At 39.9% G+C, this 24149-nt stretch overlaps 2 protein-coding genes across 3 annotated transcripts; one reads left to right on the forward strand and one right to left on the reverse strand.

The window, feature by feature from the left end:
- Positions 1-5: 5 nt before the first annotated feature.
- On the forward strand, positions 6-6610 carry TRMT61B (tRNA methyltransferase 61B; the record flags this gene model as incomplete). 2 transcript variants are annotated; one of them, XM_080340901.1, is made up of 7 exons in its annotated part: positions 6-496; positions 1259-1361; positions 3678-3868; positions 4955-5046; positions 5454-5689; positions 6310-6390; positions 6567-6610. In XM_080340901.1, the coding sequence occupies exons 1-7, from the start codon at positions 41-43 to the stop codon at positions 6608-6610; spliced, it is 1203 nt and encodes a 400-aa protein (XP_080197027.1). In that variant the 5' UTR covers positions 6-40. The 2 variants fall into 2 exon arrangements, with proteins under 2 accessions (XP_080197027.1, XP_080197028.1); XM_080340902.1 differs by lacking the exons at positions 6310-6390; positions 6567-6610 and adding an exon at positions 5981-6046.
- A 256-nt stretch (positions 6611-6866) lies between these two features.
- On the reverse strand, positions 6867-13332 carry SPDYA (speedy/RINGO cell cycle regulator family member A; the record flags this gene model as incomplete). Its single annotated transcript, XM_080341745.1, has 6 exons — positions 12750-13332; positions 11664-11722; positions 11312-11397; positions 9579-9750; positions 8206-8500; positions 6867-6955 (listed from the first exon to the last, which is right to left on the reverse strand). The coding sequence occupies exons 1-6, from the start codon at positions 12976-12978 to the stop codon at positions 6867-6869; spliced, it is 930 nt and encodes a 309-aa protein (XP_080197871.1). The 5' UTR covers positions 12979-13332.
- Between the last annotated feature and the right edge of the window lie 10817 nt (positions 13333-24149).

The following is a 24149-nucleotide window of genomic DNA, read 5'->3' on the forward strand; positions in this document are numbered from 1 at the left end:
CGGGGCGACCGTTAGACGTCCATTCCCGCCTCGCTTTCCCATGAGGGTCTGGCGGGGCTTGCGGCGGCTCGCCTCCTTCTCCTCTAGCGATGGGAGGCCGCGGAGGAGGGCGTGGGAGACGTCGCTGTCGCCACTGGAGCGGGTGAGGCGGCTGCTGCCGCCTGAGGAAGCGGACGCGGTGGCGCAGTGCGCGGCCGCCCCTCCGGCTGCTGCCCCTCAGGGGGATGGAGCGCGTCCCGGCCCTTTCCGCGCTGGGGAGCTGGCGCTGGCGGAGATGCGGAGGAAGCACAACGCGACGGTGAAGATGATGTGTCGGCTGGCGGAGGATTCGGTGTTGGCCAGCTCCGGCGGCGTCCTGCCCCACCGCGACATCATCGGGCAGCTGCCCGGGCAGATGATGCGCACCTCGGCCGGGGCGCCGTTGCTGCTGAGGCGGCCCTCGCTGGAGGAGTACGTACTGCTGATGCCGCGGGGACCCACCATCGCGTACCCCAAGGTACGGGCTGCTCACCGGGATTGCAGAATGTTGGGGATTGGAAGGGACCTCAAAAGATCATACAGCCCAATCCCCTCTGCCGAAGCAGGAACACCCAGATGAGGTTACACAGGAAGGTGTCCAGGCAGGTTTTGAATGTCTCCAGAGAAGGAGACTCCACAACCTCCCTGGGCAGCCTGTTCCAGTGCTCTGGCACCCTCACCATGAAGAAGTTTCTTCTCATATTTAAGTGGAACCTCCTGTGTTCCAGTTTGTACCCATTGCCCATTTTCCTATCATTGGTTGTCACCGAGAAGAGCCTGGCTCCATCCTCATGACACTCATCCTTTACATATTTATAAACATTAATGAGGTCACCCCTCAGTCTCCTCCAAGCTAAAGAGACCCAGGTCCCTCAGCCTTTCCTCATAAGGGAGATGCTCCACTCCATCATCTTTGTTGCCCTGTGCTGGACCCTCTCCAGCAGTTCCCTGTCCTTGAACTGAGGGGCCCAGAACTGGACACAATATTCCAGATGTGGTCTCACCAGGGCAGAGTAGAGGGGAAGGAGAACCTCTCTCGACCTACTAACCACCCCCCTTCTAATACACCCCAGGATGCTATTGGCCTTCCTGGCCACAAGGGCACAGTGCTGGCTCATGGTCATCCTGCTGTCCACCAGGACCCCCAGGTCCCTTTCGCCTACGCTGCTCAATGGCTGGGATGACTGGTGACTGGGAAGTTTTCAAGACTAGTAATGTGCCATGTTTTTCTCATCTGCAGGATATAAGTGCTATGTTAATGATGATAGATATCCACCCGGGAGACACTGTTTTGGAAACTGGCAGCGGGTCTGGTGCTATGAGCTTGTTTTTGTCAAGAGCAGGTGAGAACCTGGTTTTAGAAAACAGAAGCAGCACAATTCCATTATCACACATTGCCTTTCTTTTGACCGAATACTTATGGTCACTTAAATGTTTTGCTGCAGTTCACGTGCTCATATATAGTTTGTTGACTTAAAGGAAAACTAATCTGTGCCAGAGCCAGTGCAGGGACAGCAAACCATTTTGACTGTATTTCAAGGGCTGTGATGCAAAGAGTTACTGAAGGCCCCACAGAAAGCTGAGTTTCAGACATCATTATTGTTGGCTTTGGCTTCACCATACCAGACTCTCTCTGATCTCTTGCCTTCCTCAGTTTCCTTTTCTCCATCTTGATTGACCACGTGAATAATCAGATTGCTGGGTACCAGTGAAAATGCTTATGTGGATACATGCTGTTATTTTTCATGTTACAGCTGGTCTGGTTTGATCTAGGTCTCAGTGCTCTGAAAGGCAGTGAGCTTTGCATTCAGCAATGTGAGTGAGGGTGAACTTTTCATCTCATCTGTAGGTATCCTGTTAATGGACCACATTCAGCGTAATTTGATTAGAGACTCCTGATAGAACAACTTCAACACAACAAACAACAAAACACCAAACAACCACAGTTGTGCGCTGGAATTGTTTTTGAGCATCCCTAAAAAATAAAGCACTGCTTGAATTTGGTTTTTGAATTGTTTTAAGGTATTTCTGTTATTGCAGAATGCTGCATTTCTCTGCAATATTAGAGGTGAGCTTTGAGAGCAGGGACAGGAGCCTCATCATGGCTCACCTTGACCTTGTAGAGCAGAAAACACAAGTTGCATATGCTGAAGGCAAAGTCAGCATTTGTGGGCACCTCACATGAGAGTAACTGAATACCTGAGGGTGCCAGCAGTGGTCACTGAGCCTGAGAAGCACCCCCGTATCCTGGAGCTGCTATGGTACCTCAGCACCAACTTTTCTTTGTTACTGTTTCCCAATGCATGTTATAAAACATAGTTATAGGCTATGAAGTCTTTTTTAAATGTTTACAGTTTAGGCTGCCTTTGTGGTTATACTCTTCATCATTCAACAGTCAAGACACAAAACATTTCAGTACTCCCACTTAAAGCCAGCCAAGTATCTGTGGGAGGTGATGCTTCCTCTTAGTCTTGTAAGGAGACAAACTGAACAAATCAGCTACTTTTTTTGTTTGTCTTGTAAGGAGACAAACTGAACAAATCAGCTACTTTTTTTGTTTAAGACCAATAAATAACCTTAGAACTTGAGGACAGCAAATTAATTTTCTCTTACTCTTCCATGTGGCAATGCTGTGTATCTGCTCTCCTTTGGTGTGTGCTTCAGGATAACAATACAAAGCTTGAGTTTTTCTGAGAAAGTTTAGTATTCAGCAAGTACAAACGCCAGCCAGCCCTGCTCGGGGATTGCTGAAAGCTCTCTTTGCCTGTTTAAAACTAGCCAGGAGAAAGGGAAGCTAATGGTGTGATAGGTTTGAGAAATTAGAGTAATGCAAGGATGGAATAATACAGCAATGCACACCCTGCTGGGTTAGGATAGCCTGTTAATGCTTCCTTTATGAAGAACAGTATGTATTTGTACGTGGTAAATCTCAGGATAGTAAATTTATACTTAAATAATAAAATAATCTCTTACAACTACAAACAATAACAGGAAAATAAAGCAAGCCTGTGTAAAAGAGTACACTTGAAAGCTTGTCTATGGGGCTGAGATCACTGGGCTGGCCTGCGGGTTTTCTTAGCTGTTCCACAACCCTAAGAAGAACAGGTGGAGAAAGAACTATCCATGGAAAACAGCAAACCTTTGTAAAAATGAGGACTGTCAAAAAAAAAAAACCAAAAAAACCACTTTGAAAACAGTAGTTTCAAATCAATAACAGCAGAAGCAGTCACTGTCTGTCAGCTTTACAGCATCTGTGAGCAGTAACCTAAGTTGCCACTTCTTAGCTGGTACCTCTGGTAGCTCTAGCAAGAGAATCACAGATCCATAGGGCTACAGATGCTCACGTTCTCTTTTGGTGCAGGAGTTTCTTTGGGAAGACATCTTAGAAACAGTTTGTACTGCTATCACTGTGCTTTGGATCACCTGTGGATGGATGGATTTCAGTCTGTAAAAGAACTAACCTACCACTTTATCTGCATATATTTGTTTTAAATGTAAAGAAAAAATAAATTGCAACTGATTGTTTCATATATGATTTTTTCCTAAAGTGAAGGTCAGATATAAAGGTGTACTTTTGTTATTTACTTGTGCTATTTTTTCCTAAATTCTTTTTTACAAGGGGAAAATTAGTAAGCCTAGTGTCTTTCATTTGTTTTCAGTTGGGCCCAAAGGACATGTTGTAAGTTACGAAATCAGAGAAGATCATCATAATTTAGCTAAGAAGAATTATAGGCACTGGCGTGCTGCCTGGGAAATAGGACATAGGGAAGAGTGGCCGGACAACGTGGATTTCATTCTGAAAGACATTTCAACAGCTGCTGCAGATATGAAATCTAAAACACTTGACGCAGTAAGTCCAAAAAATCCCGCCATTTGACATCTATGTTTGATGCATGAATTAAAACCTCTAGTGCTCACATTCACAGTGGGATTCCCACACACAGTTTAACATGAGAAAAAACAATCAGATCTCCATCAATGAAAGAAACGTTGTCATTTTTTTTGGTCAGGTTACAAGTATTTTCAAGGTTCCAGTTACAGGTTTCCAATACAGCAATATGGCTGTAGTGTAGAAATCCTACAAATAATCACTGCTGTCTGTAAGCAAAGACAAACTTACAAAAATACTGATTTCTCCAAAATCCAAGAAAGTATGTAAGACATTGCATTTTAAACATTAAATTCAGGAGAAATGCATAACGTTATTGAAAATATAAATATGTAAACACTTTCCTATCAGCTATACAGAACGCACAATGTAACTAAAGCCTAAGTTTGAGTAAGGAATGCTCTTGCTCTCCTGTCCTGCTTTTTATATCCGGATCTTTTAAAGGGAGGTGTGCTGGGGAAAACAGCTAGATGTTAAGCACTCTTCTGTGTAAACCAGACAAACTACTCACATTAACGCTTTAAACAAACGACAACTGTATTAAACGGTTTGAGCAAAGAAATAAAATATATAGCATAAAAATACCATTTTAAAAAAACTAAAAAAGCAGTGGTCTACAGGAAAGATCAGATATTGCATATCTGACTTTTACAGTTTGAATAGTTTTCCAGCAGATGTATAAATTGCCAAAGACAGAAGTTTTCTAAATCTTGATGCAAACAGCAAGTTAGACATCAAGACAGTAGTGTGACCTTTTCATGATAAAGATGCACTTGAACATTTATTTTTTTTTGCATTTGAAAACTAGGTATCCAAAAGTGTTAGTAAATGTCATCTTCCAAAAGTTTTTATTAATGTCAGTATTACGGAATTTAATTAGCAGGTAATTAAAGTGTAAGTTTTGAGAGCCAGTCATAAAACTGGTTTGTGATTACATACTGCTGTTGAATGCATTCATTTTCCATAGATAAACATTGTTTTTTGAAGCATTGTTATGGAAAAAATTATAGATACATTAATATTTACTGGGAAAACATTCTCTTCCAGATAGTTCTGGATATGCTTAACCCTCAGTTGGCTCTGCCTGTTGTACACTCAAGTCTAAAACAAGGTGGTGTGTGTGCTGTGTATTTAGCAAAGTAAGTATTTACTTCTGGAACTTACCCATTTATTCAGGCATCACCTAAACATCTTTTAAAATACACATTCACCATTAAGTAAATGTTTAACTGATTTTTTTTTTTCCCCTGGGTAATTATTTTTTAGGCAGTTGGACTCAGTATAAATTACACTTAGTCAGATCCTTTGGTGTTTATTTTGGGAACACTGTCATTATGGTCAGTGGAAGATTTCACTTAATGACATCCTCAAAATGACTGTGCTGTTTTCCAGTTCAGTAGTCAGGTTGATAGCTCCTTTACCCTAAAACTGAAGAACTCGTGTAACCTCAAAGATAAAGAATGTGCCAAAGGCAGTGGAATGGAGACTAACAGTGTACGATTTGAGTTTTCAAAATGCTACTTTTTCTTTTGTATTTCTTCAAAAGCATTACACAGGTTATTGACCTTTTAAACAAAATATGGACCTACAAGCTCCCTTTTGTATGTGAAAATATCATTGAGGTAACTCATAGAAATTGGATGGTACTCCCTGCTAAAATCAAGAATTTCAAATCAAGCCACATGGTGGAAACTAAAGAAAATATTGAAGAACCATCTCAAAAGGAATATGAAGAAGCCCCCATTCAGGATCAAGTAGTTCTTAAAGAAAGTGAATACAATGGTAAGAACATTATTGCTGATGAGATAGCCTGCTACTGCAATTTGATAATCCAATGATATAATGAAGGTGAAGTTTGTAGGAAGAGGCAGTATTTTTTTCTTAGATCAGCTGAGATTGTTGTGAAGAATAGACAAGCTTTTGGACAGCCTGGACCTTGTCAGGTTTGAAAAAGGCTATATTAATGGTTATTTAAATATCTTATTAAAAATCTAGACTAAACAGAAAATAAATTGCAAACTACAAATAAAAAATGACTGTCCTCCTACTGTTTCCAATTTGTTTTTCATAAAGTTCAGTCTGTTTTACTTCCCCTGATGGGGCCCTGAGGGGCAAGAGGACCCCGATGGCTTAAGGATTCCATAGAAGAAGAGTTACCAGTGTGCTGTGTTTTGTAGTCCTGCTGTTCTGGCAAATTCAAAAAAGGTGCCTTATACTAGTATAGACTTCCAAATCCATAGTAGAAGAGCAAAGAGGTCTGAATGTACTACTGACAACTTTAACAGAAGCAAAAAGAAAATGAAAATATGTCAAGGAAAAATAATCCATGTGTGTTGGCAACTCTAGTCTGCATGTAGGTTTTAAACTTGTTGGAAGGAATTAAAAATATTTACTTCTCACAGAACCACTTTCTGATGATGCTGAAACATACTGCTCAGTGCCTTACATTGCTAAACCATCTTATTGGCAGGATGCTCATTCAGGTGAGACACAAGTTTTTTTATTTTAAATGTTTAGTGATATTTTATTTTTAAAAATATTAATTTTTGTACTAGCATTTGACATGTTGCTATATTGTGAAATCATAAAATTTATAATAATAAACTAATAATTGTGTATTGAAATACTGAAGTAGTAACTTGTTTTGTTTTTTAATTAGCATTCCTTACCAAGCTGAGAAAGTTTCGACCACTGCTTTCTTGATGCTGCTGAGATGTTAGCTAATTTAAGTATTGTATCAGAATAAAATAAAATAAAATCTAACAAAGTAGCTGCTACATTTTGCAAGTTGTGTAACTTTTAAGTAATGACTGCTTTGATTTCTACTGCATATGAAGTGTGAAATCCCACCTACTATCTATAGGGAAAAGTTTTAACAGAATCGTCAGGTGTGGTGTTGCAATGTGACATAGATTGTTCCGCAAAGCACAATATCCATTTCTGTCTTGTTGGGTGTATTTCATTCTTCATTACTTGTAAACCAATCCATCGATTTGTCTTGGTTCAAGGTGCTACCTTGTCTCCTTTTGCTGGGTAAGTTCTGACAGTCTACCAGAAATAAGGAGAAAAAAAATTATTACGAAGCAGCTTCTGACTTCACTGGCTAACAACTGGTGGCTCTCACTTTCTTTAAGAACAAGGCACAACTGAAGAAACTGAAATTCACTGAATTTCTCTTGATAAAGCTGTGTTTATTTCAAGAAAAAGACCAGTTGTTTACATATATAGCTTTGGTTCACTTCCAGCACCCATGCAGATAGTTGCCTGGTTATTTGTGAACTTTACTTAAATGGTCAAAATAAACACAATTTTTCTGACCTTTGTCAGATATGAAAAGCAAGGTCTCCCAAGTAAAAACGGACCTGAAATTACATTTTTTTAGGGTCTCACATAAGTCTTCCCATAAGCATGTGGTGGTGTTTAACACATTAAATTTATTAAATTATATGTAACCCATTATTAAATAAGTATACTAAGAACTCTGCAGTGGTTAAGCACATGGAAGTATCTTTGCAGAACTGAGGCCTTCTTCAGCTCCTCCAGGAAGTTTGTATCTCAGCTGTGTTCCAGTCTTAATAAATTAAGCAATGAGCATTTGCTCCATAACTGCTGTATATAATGGAGGCTTCCCAAACAAAGGATTGGGATGCTATTTTGAGTAGGTTAATGTGCAAAGATTCAATGACATAAAACAGTTTTTATAATAAACTCTTGTATTGATTTCTACTTCTACCCCAGTCTCAAAAGGGAATCCTGCATAAACTCTGTCAACAGTTGAGATACACTTAAAGGAAAATATGAATTGTGATTTAATGTATGTCCAAACTGATGACAGCAACTGACCGGCCTGCCTTTTCTAAAAACAGGGCTCTCAACAAGAGCACTGTAACTCATGTAACACACACTCTTCTAACTCGCGTGACACATACCAGTATTTTTACTGTTTCTTCTAGTCAATCCTAAGTGTTTAAAATAGAATTCTCAGTTTATAATGCAAGAATAGTAATAAATGCCTAAATAGACTGGAATGCAACCGAAAATCTACTGTAGCAGATTAAGGTAATTTGAAGAGACACAGAATACAAAACACTTGGTACTTCCAGGAGGTCAAGATGTAAAAATCAAACTGGCAGTAAAAGCACAGTTCTACCAAGGTAACTGCATATGTAATAGGGATGTCTGCTAACACATAGAGGTCACATCTTGTACCAAGGACACAGAAGTCCCTACAGTAGTAGGGCAAATATGGCGTCAATTCCCTAAAGTAATTGAAAATTATTTGCAGTATTAAACCCTACCTTGAGCACAATGAGGAGAGTCAATGAGCATTTTTTCACTTGAAATGGTGTTCTTTGAATTCTGGGTTGAATGTAATTCCATCATCTCCAAAGTGCCAGCAGATGAGGAGGAAGATGATGATAATCCTAGTCGTACAAATCTTCCTTTCTTACCACAAAGCAGGCAGTCTGTAGGAGTAGCACTAGGTCCTCGGGGCAGCTGTGCTTCATCATTTTTGTAGCTTCTGACAGCTCCGCTGTGGTGCACAGAACGTTCTCGCTGCCATATGTAATGTGTTGGAGCAATAGCCATCACCTGACAGAACAGCCATAACAATAATGGGAAAACGTAACAGTTGAAAACATGGTATCCAATTCATAAGTGGCAGAGAATTAATACCATGTAGCTGAAATGGATATGATCTTTATCTGCTGCTGTCTCGCTAGAAAGTTTGCTATCTTGGGCATGAGCAAGTGAGCCAGTTACGTATCAAACATGGAAACACAACAATTTACAGCTTCTTATGTTCATGTGAATCATCACAAATACCAGCTTACATTTTGTATGTTGGGTTGAAGATGGTGTCTTTGACTAACTACTAAATATCAACTAGATGGGTGTTTTGGTTCACAAGGTCACTGACTATTGACTGTTGGAAGCTGGGAAAAGCATTCCCAATCCCATCCCCAGAGATGGGATTCTTGAGTAAGTGAGATTTTCTTTCCAACCAGCTGTAGTGAACATTGTTCCTGGAACATGACAAGGCTTTTCCAGACAGATACATTCCACCTGAAAAGTGAGGAATGTCTTTTTTCCCTCCTACTATGTTTGAAAAGCGTAGGTTGTAAACCTGAACTAATATTAGAGAATGTTAAAAGTGTGTTCTCAGTTTTGTTTAAACGCAGTGAAAAACCCTTGACTTGAAAAGTCAATTGAAGTTATATTATTAATTTTGAAGGGATTAAAATTTTACATGAGGTGCTGGGATTTTTATTTGAAGGTTTTACTTGTGTACAAACTTAAAATTTGTAAAGCAAACATACACATGCAAAATTATTTCTGATGTGAAGGAAGTGAAACAAACAGTGGTAAAAATTAAATATAAATCCTTATGCAAAGCAGAAGGACTCTAGTCAATAGATGTCACTTTTAACAGTAGTGCAATGTAAAATATTCTAGTTTACTTTAAAAGCACAGTTTCAAATAATGTATTTTAAATGCAGAAGAAAAAAAAATCATGGAGGATAAGCGGATTGTTACATTTTAGCCACATCTTTTCTTTCCCATGGCTTGTCTACACACTTTAGGGAATACATTATTTGTATAGAGCTAGAGTGTTAGGTGATATTAATTATTGTTGTTTCAGCATCTACAATATTAAAACCCTCCCTACCTCTTCACAGCAGCGTCTGCTTACAATAGCCCTGTAGTCAATTCTACTCCATAGTTGATCTTTTAACCTTAAGAAATCGGGGAAGAGCTTTCTCCAGGCTTTTCCCAAAGCCCATGGGAAAATGTCATACTTGGATTCTTCATCATCTTCTTCAACTGTATTTGCCAGATACCTTCAAACATATATATGTTTGTGTTTGTAGAAGTTATTCAATCTTAAATCATTGTATTAGCATGATTTCTAACATTAAAAGATGTGATATTGAAATAGTTATTTTTCCTAGTATTATGGGAAAAACTAGCAAAATGCAGTCTTCTCTCATGAGTAGAGTATTTTCTGAAACAGAAAGTTTCGTATGTACCCTTTGGGTAAATAAAACCTTAACTTAAGCTACTATAAAAACTGCTTTACCCTAGAGTCTCCTAAATTACTAGATGCAAGAACTAACATAGCCTGACAGCCTTCTCCAAACTGGTAAGATATCCTTGTACTAAAGTGAACAGTTTCTGACTATTTATCTAAATAAAGCTTAAACCTACCTTGTGAAATCTTAAACTTTACATTTTTTTACTTAATGGATTTTAACTCTTTGAAAATTATGTTGCTCACATTAAATTAGCAGCAAACAACTAAATACAGGCCTACTTTAATGTATAAATGAAAACCTTAAATTATTTTCTTAATGTCCATATTTCTCCCTTCCTTTGCTATGTGCTACTTTTGGTTCTGGGTCATCTTCTCAGACAATAGGAAGACATTTACTTCCTCTGGATCCACCTGCTACTACATTCCTGTAAATCATACCTGAAAAAAATACGACTTTTAGTCTCCTCACCAATTTTCTCACTTGCTCCTAACCCCGATATTCCCTCTAGTCCCAGTCTCACCAGACCCTTTGTCCCTTTCCAATCCTCTCGCTCTTCTGGCCTGGCTTTCCTCCCTTCAGTGTGGAATCAGACAGTTTCTTCCTCCATGCTTAGTGGATGCTGCCCAGAACAGCATTTGCAGGAGAAGAAATGGCCATCTTTCTCCCCGCACTAGCGTGCTAATCAGAGTGTCTGAGAAGTGCTAGTATGGAAAAAGATGGCCTGAGCACCACAACATTATAAGAGGAAATGCTAAATGGCCATATATGAAGAGATTATATAGGCTTGGTAAAGACAGAGTCCTGACTGCACCTCTATTTCAAAGGATAGAAATTTTAGAACTGTTCAAAAAACATCTCAAAAATTCTTTAGCAACATTTTTACAGTTGACTTAAATCATGTTGACAGAAACTTTAATAAGTGACACCCAAGATGTGTATCATGATGAAACATTTTGGTACAAATGACTTAGGGGCTGGCAAAGTTATAAAATAGGTTCTTATACCAGGAAGTGTGAGCAAAATATATGTTGCCATGTATTGTCCTGCATATGTTTCTTGTAATGCTTAAAAAAGTTCACAGATTTACAGTTTGGTAGGCATAATGCCACACTACGTGTCACAACACCAATGCAAACATCCCCTCACCGCTGCTCAAGCTTGTTCCACACAGGTGGTCAGCAGAGGAAGAATGTTCAATTTGCACTACTTATATACAGTATATAGATCATGTTTCTATACTTCATACAGAACCTAAACAACTACACACCTGATAAGTCTCATTGTATATCATAATTATCAATGGCATAGACAAAGAAAATAATGCAAAGTTTATCCTAATAAAACCAGATAATTTAAAAGTACTTACAGAGCAACAAAGAAGTTGATTCTGGTATGCTCACTTATTGTGAAGTTAGCCCTCTTGAAATAAACGAAAGTCATTGCCAAGAGATACTGTTTTAAAATGTAAAATGTTACATTCATTGTTAAATATGAATGTATTATTTCAGTATATCATTTCCTTAAATGCACGTTTATCTTGCACCAAGATATTTTGGTCATTTTTATCAATGAGGAAAGCATTAATTGAGTTTCTTTAAACATCCGTACAAACACATGAGAAAAAGATATGGTCTGTATTTGCATTACAGTATCAAGTGATTAAGGGCATATTTTTCACTCAGTATATGTTCTCTTGTCTGAGAAGAAAACACACTTACCTTGTCTGCAATTTTACAGCAACAGTCCATCCAAAGGAAGTCTTGGATTAGATCATCATCTGCAACCAAGGGAAGTTGTAAATTTCAAACACCATAATTGTTTTTCTTAAAAAGTATTTGTAAATAAATGACAGATGGCCCTTTTACTAAACTAAATAAAAGGAAAGAAGCTAGACCCCCCACTAGAGAACAGAGAAACTGAGGGGAGAAAGAGGTTAGGTATGAAAAAACTTAAGCCACAAAAGAAGACAAACCACCCTAGTGATTGCATGCCATTCATTTTCAGTAATAGCTCAAGTGAAGGTGAAAAATCACCAGTATTTTTATTATTTAAGTAACTTCTTCCAGCGTAAGTGGTTCCATCCTGTGGCGTACCGTTATTTCTGGTGAACCATAGACTGCCGAGACCTCTGCACCTTGATTACCTGCCAACCTTTATAAGGCAATGATCATTTGTGGTCAGTGCATCAGTCTGTGCACATGGACTATAACAGGACTACCGCAAACTCCCTCTGAGTCACTCCTGTATTCAAAGTTCAAATAAAAACCAAGTGTAATCTCCCACTATTACTTAATCTCTTCACTAAACTAAATAAATACAAAACTTCGTATGAAAGAGACGCAATTGCAAAAGAGATGCCACAACTCCTCGGATTTTCATCCCATTCCACTTCTCTCCCTACATGTTTATTCCCACAATAAATAACATGCCTATAAGACTGGGAGTCCAGCCTTTTTTAAGCCTTGTGTACAACAAGATGTAATCTTTTTTACATGTGTTTGTTGACATATAAGAGAAAATAGAAAGGAAAGGGCAAATTTCATAAAAGGAAGAATTATACCACTTTGGTTTCATTTGTAATTTTAAAAGATAATTCTCATCAGTTTGGCAGCCCTTTTTGTATTTTTAACTTAAGCATTAAATATTAGTACACTAAAATATAGCAACAAAATATGTTTAGGCAAAGACGCAGCCATTAGTATCTCTATAAAAAGCACTCCCTAAACTACTGAGTTTAGAAACCACGCTTGCTTAATACTTTTCTACTGTTCAGTCAATACATCAATCTATCTTTATTAACCTACCGAATAATTTAAAGAAAGCTGTCATTTCCTGACGCTGAATAACTAGACATGGTCCCTTCGGACATTTATACTTATGACTAGGAACCCTTTTATCACCATTTTCTTCATGGTCATTAAAAGCAGGCCGCTTTAGTCTAATGAGGTTTTTTTGCTGATGTGATCTGGATGCGCTTGATTTTACACGAACAGTGACAGTGGGAGGTGTCTGACACATCAGACTGTGTTTCATATTGGTAAGTAAAGTTTCCTGTTAAAAAAAAGAAGAAAAAAAAATAACTACAAAAATAATTAACTTGTCTGTATTTCTTTTGTTAAAATGAAGCGCTTCAGTAGAGCTTGTATGTCAGACGATATAAAAATTAACTTTACCAGCACTAATTATCTAAGTCTTGTGCCCTAAGCCAACTCTGTAGATTTTTTAAATTTAGTTCCAATTTGACAAAGCTCTTTTTCAGTAGAAGGAGCCTTCGTTCTTTTTACATTCAAAACTCTGAAAAATTAAAAAAATCCATAAAAAGTTGCAGTTTGACAGATCCTCAGAGCCCTGCACACTTACTTATGTCTACCAAAAAACTCAGTTTCTCCCCCCAATTTGTGAATGTGTATTTTGAAAAGAACATCAATAGAATTAATGCAACAGAACTATAATTTAGCTATATAACATTAAAATTAAAGTCCTGAGCCCTTTATTTTTTTAACAGTTATAGCAATTGGGAATAAAAACTCATCCTTGGAGTAGGACATATCCTGAAGGCATCACGGAAGAAACAAACCTGAGGTGTCTGTAGGTGTAAAGTCAAGAAGACACCCAGCGGAGCGTGAGGAAAGGCTTTAGGAGCAAATGCATTTAGTTATTCAGCAGGTCGCTCTACCGCCCGTGAGGCTGCCTGAGGCCGGCTGGCACAGCAGCCTACCAGGCCCTCCAGCTCCTGGTCAGCAGCCGCATTGAACACAAATCCCCAGCCCCCCGACGTGTGGGTTCCCCGCAGCGGGCCCGGAGCGGCCCCGGCCCAGCCCGCTCCCCTCACAGCCCTGCCCGCGCTCCACAGCCCGCCGCCGCGCAGCTCGAGATGGCGCCTCTCGCAGCCAATCGGTGCGCGCGAGGCGGCCGCCTCAGCCAATCAGGCAGCGGAACACGCCTACCTCCCCATGTCTCCCCCTGCCGCCGGGGGGCGCTGGTCTGTGTGGCTTCAGCGGAGCTCGTCTCGGGCCCGCAGCCAATCAGAGTGGGGCAGGGCGGTTGTGGGGCTGGGCTGGGGGCTCTCGCGTCCTCCGTGGGCTGCGGGAGCGGCGCGCCCGAAAGATCGCAGAGCGCGGCGTGCTGGCGTCAGGGCTCTAGAAAGCTCAGCGATAATGGTGTAGCGCCGTGCGATGGCGCTGCCCGCGCAGGCGGCCGGGGCTCGGCTCACGGAGTCGCTTTCCCGCGCGAGACGAGGTGAGCCCCGAAGCCGGTGTGGCCGGTCACTCTGGGTGTGGCGACACGGGACGTGTGTGCCGCTTCACCCTGGCGTCCTTACAGCATCCCCCCAGGAGGACAAACAGCTCCCCAGGAGACACGGGACACGAGGAAGAAGGCACATTGAACCGCTAAGGTCATGGTGAGACCATGTCTGGAATATTGTGTCCAGTTCTGGGCCCCTCAGTTCCAGAAGGACAGGGAACTGCTGGAGAGTCCAGCGCAGGGCAACAAAGATGATGGAGTGGAGCATCTCCCTTATGAGGAAAGGCTGAGGGAGCTGGGGCTCTTTAGCTTGGAGGAGACTGAGGGGTGACCTCATTAATGTTTATAAATACATAAAGCGTGAGTGTCATGAGGATGGAGCCAGGCTCTTGGCGGTGACAACCAATGGTAGGACAAAGGGCAATGGGTACAAACTGGAACACAGGAGGTTCCACTTAAATATGAAAAGAAACTTCTTCTCAGTGAGGGTGCCAGAGCACTGGAACAGGCTGCCCAGGGAGGCTGTAGAGTCTTCTACTCTGGAGACATTCAAAACCCACCTGGACACCTTCCTGTGTAACCTCATCTGGGTGTTCCTGCTCCAGTGGAGGATTGGACTGGATGATTTTCGAGGTCCCTTCTAATCCCTGGCATTCTGTGATTCTGTGATTCATGAAAAACAGAGGTGCAACATATCCTGCTGTTACTTTTCCACGGAAGCAATTAATGCGTGTAGTATTATGCAATTAGTCTAAGGCAGTCTGGTTCAAATGTCCTAACAAGAATGAAAAAATCCCTTCGCTAGTAAGATTGTGGGAAATCTTACTGTTGGATTTTAAGAGCTAAAGATTTATTCTAGGAAGATGGTGAGAAATACATCCAGTTTCACTGTTTCCCCACTGTACAGGCCAATTAAAATGTAACTGGTCTCATTTGTTATGGTAATGAGAAGAGAGGCCCTTTTACTCCTCATCTTTTATTAATAATTTGCTAGATAAGTTTATTCAGGTGCTCTGGGATTCAGGGAAAGGTCCTATCAAGTGTTATGATTGTGTAATCAGAGAGAAAAAAACCTATCGGGGGGTAAATGTATGAACTAAGAACAGCTCTCTGTGGAGCAGGCTGAAATCAGGAAATTTGGCAATGGGGCAGAGATAATACAAAAAAAATCAGTTGGGCAAAAGTCTGTCTGTTTGAGGTTCTTTCATCCTACACTTACATGTTCAGGATGAGTTACCCTACGTTAAATTGTTCTTTATTTTTGGGTAATACTTCTCATCTGAGGAACTCAAAGCGCTCTTCAATTAATTACCATTCATTTGATAACTGTGGAAAAAAAAAATTAAGGATATGTTACAGAAATGTCATGTAACCATCTAAACTGTTTAGACTACAAAACAAGCTTCTGTCATTTTTTTGCCCCAGTGCAAGATATAAAACTGTAATGATAATTCTGAAGTGCATTCATTCTTATTGTTTACATCTTCACATTTGTATTCCTTGGCTTACCAATAAAAAGCACCGTACAATGTAGATCGTGATCCACGCAGAGCTTTCCAGGGTTTGTATAGGTTTTTTTTCCTGTAGCTTTCTATTTTCAAGCTAGTGATTCTGCAACAAAATAGTAGAAGATTGTTTATTTTTCCTTTCCCTCTCAAAGATCTGTTACAATCCAGTTATTCAGCAGGCACTGTGACTCTTTAACCCTTTCTGTGCTGTCCCCTACCTTCCAGCACCCGGCACTCTGCTCTGATACTGACCAGTTCCATAACTTTGGCTCAGACTCTGAGGAAACCAAAGTTGTGAGGAAAAGCTGACAAAAGTCTGCAACTTTACCTTATTTTCCTCGCAGGACTCTACAACCTGAGGTAGGAATGTTAAGATGGGGGTGACTCAAGGATTCAATGTGGAAACATCATGGAAAAACACCAATGTGGAAAGGTTGATGCCCGAACACAGTGACAATAAGGAAGCAGAACTTCACCTGACTCTCGCGTGTTATAGTGGACTTAACTGGTTCTCAACTTTGCATATTATTAACTGCAGTTTTTAGAAGGCTGAACAGTTCATTACAGAATATCTGGAAGAATATATTTTTCTGTACTTTTCTGTCTACGTAGCTTGCTGGACATCAGGGGGCACTGTTTCACCACAACGAATTTAAACAATGTGGCATTGTCTAGTACATTGGATTTAATGTTGTACTTCTTAATCCTTCCTATAGGTCGACATTAAATCAATTTAGCTACTCCTCATCTTTATTTCTTATCATACTTTGAGGGTATTTATATATAGATATATAGATATAGATAGATATATAGATACATAGATATATAAGACCTGGGATTGTTATAAAATCTTATTTTGGAAAAAAAAAAATGCACTGTAATATAATTACATGAGATATATAGTTACGTAGGTACCCAGTAGCTAGGTCCAGAAAGGCAGGTGCAGAGCACTTTGCTTCCTTTAAAAGAAAGAGAAAAGCTTAAAAAGTTTAGTGATTGGGTTGCTTACAGATAGATTAAGAAGCATCACTGAATAAAACACAGAGCTAGTATCTTAATAAATTATGTTTAGGATATACATACGTTTTAAAATCTATAATATTTATGAGGTAGAAAAGCCAATGCCTTTGGCTTATGATATCCTTTCCAGTGAATTTTTTGTTGTTTAAGAAAAATAAAATACCACACGAAGAACACCTGGTATTTCTTTCCAAACCAAGTCATGAAGAAGAGCCATTAGTTCTTTTGAATACAGATCATTGTTCAAAATAAAATATATATTTCTCAGTTATAGACTTTTCCTACTTATTGCAGAGTCTGAGGGGAAAAAAGGTCTCCCCTGCAGAGACACCTCCTGACCTTGTTGGGGGAACCCAGCCTCCCAATCAACCATGTTCATATGCACATGGGATGGAAGCTCCTTCCCTGAAAACCATACCGAAACTGAAGCATTCATCTAAACAGCAAACTTTGGACACATGGTTAACCCTCTTAGAATAAAGGGTGTAGCAAGTCACACGAGTTTCAGTAAATTAAAAAGGAACACATAAATCACCTGAACCCACATCTATCACAAGAAACCTGTGTTTTATGTGGTAAGAGAGTAAGGATTTAGATGAGATGTGTGAAACAAATCATTATGGCATCATGGTGCCTGGGCCAGGACTAAGCATAACAGAGGGAAGGTGCCTCACCTGTTTGCTGCTTGAGGCAGCAGGTAGGGATACTGGGAGGGTGCCCTACAGCTAAATCCTTGCTTTTGAAAAATGTTACAGGATGATTAGAACTACAAATGGTTCAGTGCCACTTAAGTGTATGTCATTGATGGATGAATGGACAGGAAAATTGTTCTCAGCTTTGTTTACTTGAAAATAACTTCTAGGCACACAACAGGGTTTTCTAATACAAAAATCCAAGAACAGCTGTAGTTATTCTCAGGTATTGAGAAATTCAGGAATTAAAAAATCATTTGGAAATTCTGTCGTGAACAGGAAATGTACTGAATAGACTAATGCAGCCAGTGGTAAAAGAATGTGAAAGCTCCAGCAAACATGGTGCATGTTCAAACATGCTGCTCCTGCTCCTTCAAAACAGTCAAGGTCTCGGCAGCAGCAAATCTTCACAAAGTACTGGGGACATAAGTTTGAACTTGCTGTTAATTTCTACTGTAAATAGACTGATGTATCCTGTATGAACTAATTCAAAGCAGACAGTGGAAGCCTTTAAGATTTATTTTTAATGATTGACACTTTTGTGCTGGTTGTAAAAGAGCAAGTCTGATGAGCGGCTGAGGGAACTGGGGCTGTTCAGCCTGGAGAAAAGGAGGCTGAGGGGAGACCTTATCGCTGTCTACTACTACCTGAAAGGAGGTTGTAACATGGAGGGGGTTGGGCTGTTTTCCCAAGAAGGAAGAGATAGGACAAGAGGAAATGGCCTCAAGTTGCACCAGGGAAGGTTTAGATTAGAAATTAGGAAAAATTTCTCTACAGAAAGGGTTGTGAAGCACTGGAACAGGCTGCCCAGGGAAGTGGTGAAGTCACCATCCCTGGAAGTGTTTAAAAGATGCATAGATGAGGTTCTTAGGCACATGGTTTAGTGCCAGATTTAGCTTATGGTTGGACTCTGTGATCTTGAGGGTCTCTTCCAACCAAAATTATTCTATGATTCTATGAAATAGTCTTACGTGAAGAGTTCCAATTACTTCATCAAAATAAATACATGAGATGGACTACATTAGGTGTTCACCATCATGTCACAAAATGGCAAGTGATGAATGATGTATTTATCAACATCAGTAACTCAAAACTGAGTGCATAGTTTATGCTAAAGGAAAAGATGATGAACTGTGCAGTACCCTTTTAAGTGTTTTTTCAACCTTCTAAAGTCACCCACCATATTCTAATTTTTTAAAGCCACTGGAGACTGTATTTTGCATTGATAAGTATTTAATAACCATGGTTATTTGTTGCCCAGTTGTGCCTGTGCTGTTTCTTCATACTGCATTGTGCAACGAGGACTAATATACCAGGCTACTCTCTACCACCAGAACTCGAGCCATTTGTTCCAGCTGCCAGGAGCACCAGGATCCCAAGGTACAGCGCCTGCGGGGAGGGACAGCACTGCCCACAGTCACACTGAGAAATGCCAGTTCCTGAGCTTGTATTTTTCTCCTCTTTCCTCTCAGAATAATACTGGCAAACTATAGATTTCAAAAATGTTCATGATGACAATGTAGCTGAACCAATAAAACCAATAAAAGAATTTTACTTAAAAAAATCTAAAATTACATTATCTAAAAATATTTTATTTACAGCTAGTGAATAACACAAAGGCATAGTCTCACTGATGTAATATATATGTGCGTATTAGTACACAAAACCATGAAAGATCTAAGCAACTTACTATGTAGGAAATAGATCTGTTTATCTAGGGAAATCAAAAGTAGAAAAATTTGCTGCTTTCAAAACAATGTCCTAAATTTTCTTCCTGAAGGTGAGTTCAGCATTTTTTAAAACAAAAGCTGTTTGAGTGGATGAAGAATAGGTGAGAACCTTCAAACTCTTAGCTAGCTGCCTTGTGATTCTATAACTGGGCAAAATGTGTAAATTGCATCAAATCTTTCTCATTCCATTTTCCCATTTTGAAGTTTAGTTTTATCTCTCAGTTTACTGGTGACATAATTCAGATCACAAACTCTTTCAAACACAGGGTATCTATGTATTCTCTGTTTTTTACACTGTAGAACACAATTGAATATTTGTCCATGACCACAGCCCATATAATATGAAACAATAGTAGTAATTAAGACAGAACAATTTCTCTGTTGTCAAGAGCCTTATTTTCATGGCATGGCATTCAGAAGACTCACCCCATGAAAGGATTAATCAAGAGTAATGTAGCTATAATTTCTCAACTAAGGGAAGGTTATTTTCATATGCAAATAGTTTGGCTCCAGTCGCCTCATACTGCTAAGAAAGGAACAGCATCAAGTTCAGCAGTGGGAAGGTAGAACTTCAAGGACAGCCCCCTGGAGACTGAAAACAGACCAGTTAAAATGTGAGCTGGAAGGAGTCTGGAATAATTTTTTTCATTCCTATCCAATGGTCCAGGCTTCAACAGTTAAATTAGAGTTGCCACAGTTTGTTAAACATTGAGCACCCCTCCCAAGAAGCAATGGGCTCTATAATTACTCCAAAGCAGGTCAAAAAGCTTTCTTCTTTCTCTGAGTTCAGTTGTAAAAGTTCTCTCACTCAGCAGTTGAAGCAATAAAATGAGTAGTATAAGGGCTGTAAATTAAAGTGCAAAGAGAAATAGATGAACTTTGGTAACAGCTATTGCTAACTGAAAAAAAAAAAGGGAAACTCACCAACCAGGAAAGTAGTCACAACACAGAAGCAATTTATTTCAGTGGGGGAAAAAGAAAGTATCCTGTGAGCTATGGAACACCCAGATCTCTCAGCCCCGCTCTCTGCTCTGCATTGTGTTACACTAAATGGTATCTGTAGGATGAGCTTTTCCTGCTCAGCTCATGGGTGTATTTATTCACCTTTGCTTGGGGTATGACTACACACGCAAGACAGCATGAGGCAAGAGAGGGTGGGGATTTACAGCCTGTGATGTGAGCTGCTCCATGGAAACAGCCTGTGTGCGTGCACTAACCCTAACCCTATCTTCCTTGAGGAACAGACATCCTCTGCCGACTGCTGGCTACAGCTGTGTCCATAGGTTGTTTCTGTGGGTTACCTGCCATACTGTAAGTCCACACCCTAGCGAGCCTTGCAGCGACCTGTACATACAGACAAGTCCAACACAAGCAGATTTAATGACAAGACACCTTCAGGTAGGGAGAAAAGTACTTAATGTGCTTTCTGATAACACCATACTGAGAGACAGGACAACCCTCTGTCTGTATAACCATCTACTTCTGCCTACAGTGCAGAGATGCTGTCCTGCGATAAAACATGTTAAAAACTATTTTGGACTTTCAACCAGTTTTTAACAAGCTTTTTTGACATAGTTCCATCTGTATCTTCTTTCACAAAGAATGGCTAAAAGGGCAAAAGAAAAGTATCTTAGATGCCAGAATTGAAACAATTTTAGTGTAAATGGAGCTGTTCTTCCTACAGTTTGCAATCCTGTTTTCCTCTGAGCCCTTTCTAAACCCTACTAAACCAGTGAGTGTTTGAATAGATTTGCCTCTCTGCTACAAAGTCATCTGGATGAAGAGTTATTAAGTTTTTTACATTCAATGCTGAGCATTTTAAGCAGCTGTGAATGCTGAGAACAGATGTTCTAACAAATGCTGTCAGTATAAGAACCATGGAGCTCTATTTTCAGGTAAGACAAGGCAAGGATGATGAGCCTGTGACTGACCCCACCCACTGGAGTTAAGACTCAGCCCTGGCAGAGAGGTGAAGATGCCACAACATATCAGACAGGTTGGTTTCTATAATCCTCAAAGACACAAATAGAACATACATTAATCACATGAGCATTTCTCTCCTGTGGCTACACCCCTGTCTACTTTTACAAACCTCCAAACCAACAGCCCTTTTCCTCTTAGTAGGTACTCTTACTTTCAAAGGTCTCCATCCTGACAGAGAACCAAGCAGTGGGCTTCTGAAGCTGAGGACAGCTTTATGAGCATTGCCACTGGCTCTGAACTAACTTCTGTCTCCAGTGTGTGTGATAATTTCAGCAAGGTAAACAAACAGGTCTATTAGGTGGTTTTATTCAAAGGGAAAAAAAAAAAGGCATAATCTAGAAACATGCCAAAATAAGCAAGACACATAAACTAGTGTTTTGTTTTGGTTTTACAGTGATCAGATGAGATGTAGTCAGACACTCAGTCTAGCAAAGACATGTGACTGCTCATTTATTTTCTTTTTGGCTCTATATTTGACCAGCTCTGTATGGCCAAAACATTTAAGTTCTCTGTGACTCCAAATATTCTCATTCTTGAAATCAATATAGCAACACTTACCTGCTATATGGTGGGTTTCAAACCTGCAGGAAAAATAAAATAGGCAGAAATACCAGTTTTATTACACTTCTTTGAGCAGCAGTGGCGTGTTTGTGAGGGCATGGAATCTTCAGAAACACACCATGGACGAGATGCTGTATACAATTTCTCAGTACTGTCCTCTTCCTGCAGTCCTTTCAGCACTTCATTCTATGCAGCTGGTGCAGTCTGAAGAAAAAAACAAAGTTGAACACAAGCATTCTAAAACTGCCCTAATAAAAATTTCCTGAGCAAGTCTGTAATATAGATACGTCTACCATCCAAAACAACTCATTGGCACTTCTGAGTTTCTGGTTGTTTATAACTTTGTCAGCCTTAACCAAGTAAAAGTTATCGTGAATTTTCAAAAGTCATTAATTTTGTTGGGAAAACACTAGCAAGGCTATGTTTTGCAATTTGGTATAATACATGGCCTATTTTCTAGGGACGAGACTTTGCTTATCGTCAGAAGGGTACACCCAAAACCGATCAGGTCTGCAGCCTCTGAAGAATCTCAGAGTGAGATTGCAAAACACTCCAGTGGCACTGATCACGCTCCCTCCACTCATCTCTCCGATCTGCTGACCACGGAGCCTGTCACAGCCGCACCTTGCATCGTTTCCTGATACTTCAGGAGTGACTCACACGCATCCTTGCAACTTTCCCTGAAAGCAGATTTTGTCCCTCCTTTGTGCCTGGGGAGTATCACAAAGCCCACTTACCTAATTTATAGAGAAGACCTGGAAATGACCTCATAAAGACCTAGGCCAGATCCCAGTATCCCACCAGTTCTTACTGACTTCAGAAAGAGCTGGATTTGTCTCCTCGGATCTGATTCACAGTTCACTGAAGTCAACAGAAAATCTCCCACTGATGCCCTTGCATACTGTAGTGAACTGAATTTTATTTTCCCAACAAATCTGGAGCAGATGTAAATTACAGAGCAAACGTTGAAAAACACACGAGTTTTACAAATGCAAGTTTACATATTCTCCAGGGCCTGGTGATCAAAACATTTTTTCATTTTGCTATATGATAGAGCCAGTAGTGTGTTCATAGCATTTAAATTATAATTTGTCTGAGTTGTAATTATGCTTTAGTAAGTGTAAACCACAACTAGCCTACACTGCACTGCCTAATCAGCCTTCAGCTATTTGATAAGAGAAGGTATCTCCAACCGTTGATAAAATTGTCCTGTTTATAACCAATAAGCAAGGCTTTACCTTTAGAGCCATAAGCCGAGGCAAGTTAATATAGAATAGCCATTGAATGAGGTCACGTATTCCAGCACAAAGTATTATGTATCGCCACAAAAGATACAAAAAAGACACTGCCTTCCAGCCCCCTAGACACCAAGGTATCTGTGTAATGAAGCTTCCATGATACTTGGTCCCTTTCATCTTTTTAATCACATGCTTGCCCCACTGGCTTTGATTCTATGAAGAAGCTGCTGTCAAAATAACCTGGAAAGAGGGGAAGATTACTGCTGTTGTGAACAGTCCCTCATTTCCATTGCTTTGCTGGAAAATTACATCATGTAGGGCAATTCTCTGCTTCTAAAATACTGAGCAATGTTTAAGCAATGATTTCCTCAGATTTGAAAATCTGGGGAAATTATAGATAATGAGTTCTTTATTAGCTCCTGCAAATTGGAACCAAATTAAATGCTATACTACAAAAAGCAACATGATGCACTTATCTTTGCACCACAGTTATGGTACGGCTTTCTCTAAGTGATAACTAACAGTTCACGGAAAACATAACGTGTCACAGTAAAAACCCAAAACACGCTGTAACAGGCTTGTGTCCACACAGATACCCTAACACCGCTCAACCCTTAGACACGAAAGCTTATGGGTCTTTTTTGGATACTGACAACAAAGACCCATCTGGTATTTGGAGGTGGCTGAAGCAGCAGTGCTACTTCCAGCAATAACCACTGTGAGGTTTCAAGACTGCAGACTAAGGCTTGGATCTTTAACACTAGGCTAGAGGTTTACATACACAGAACAAGGGCTAGGAGAACAAGGAAGAGTAGCATGTACCCAGCCTGTTATCTTCTTCTGCGTTTACATATAGGTTTTTCTAAAAAAGCAAAAGTATATAATAACATCTACTGTTCCTTATTATCAAGGCTTATGTAGTTCAGCTTGGTGATTTGATAACAACAGGTAACCCTTCTCATCTTGAACAAACATTTACATAGAAAATGAGCTTTACAATTAGGGGGGCATATCTGAGCCCATTGATCCTGCCCATTCATCTTTTAAGGAAGGCCATCATTTGACAGTGGCAATGCGACAAGTTCACACTTGAGACTTAAAAGTCCTCTCAAGTTTTCACATTGCTAAGATCATGCTCTCAAGTCTTTGACAAGTGTATCAGAAGTGTATTAACAAGCCACACAAAACCGCAAGAGCAATCAAGATAAATGCTGCAAAAGCCTAACT

The sequence above is a fragment of the Nesoenas mayeri genome (assembly GCF_963082525.1).
Source record: "Nesoenas mayeri genome assembly, chromosome: 3".
In the NCBI taxonomy this organism is placed as follows: Eukaryota; Metazoa; Chordata; class Aves; order Columbiformes; family Columbidae; genus Nesoenas; species Nesoenas mayeri.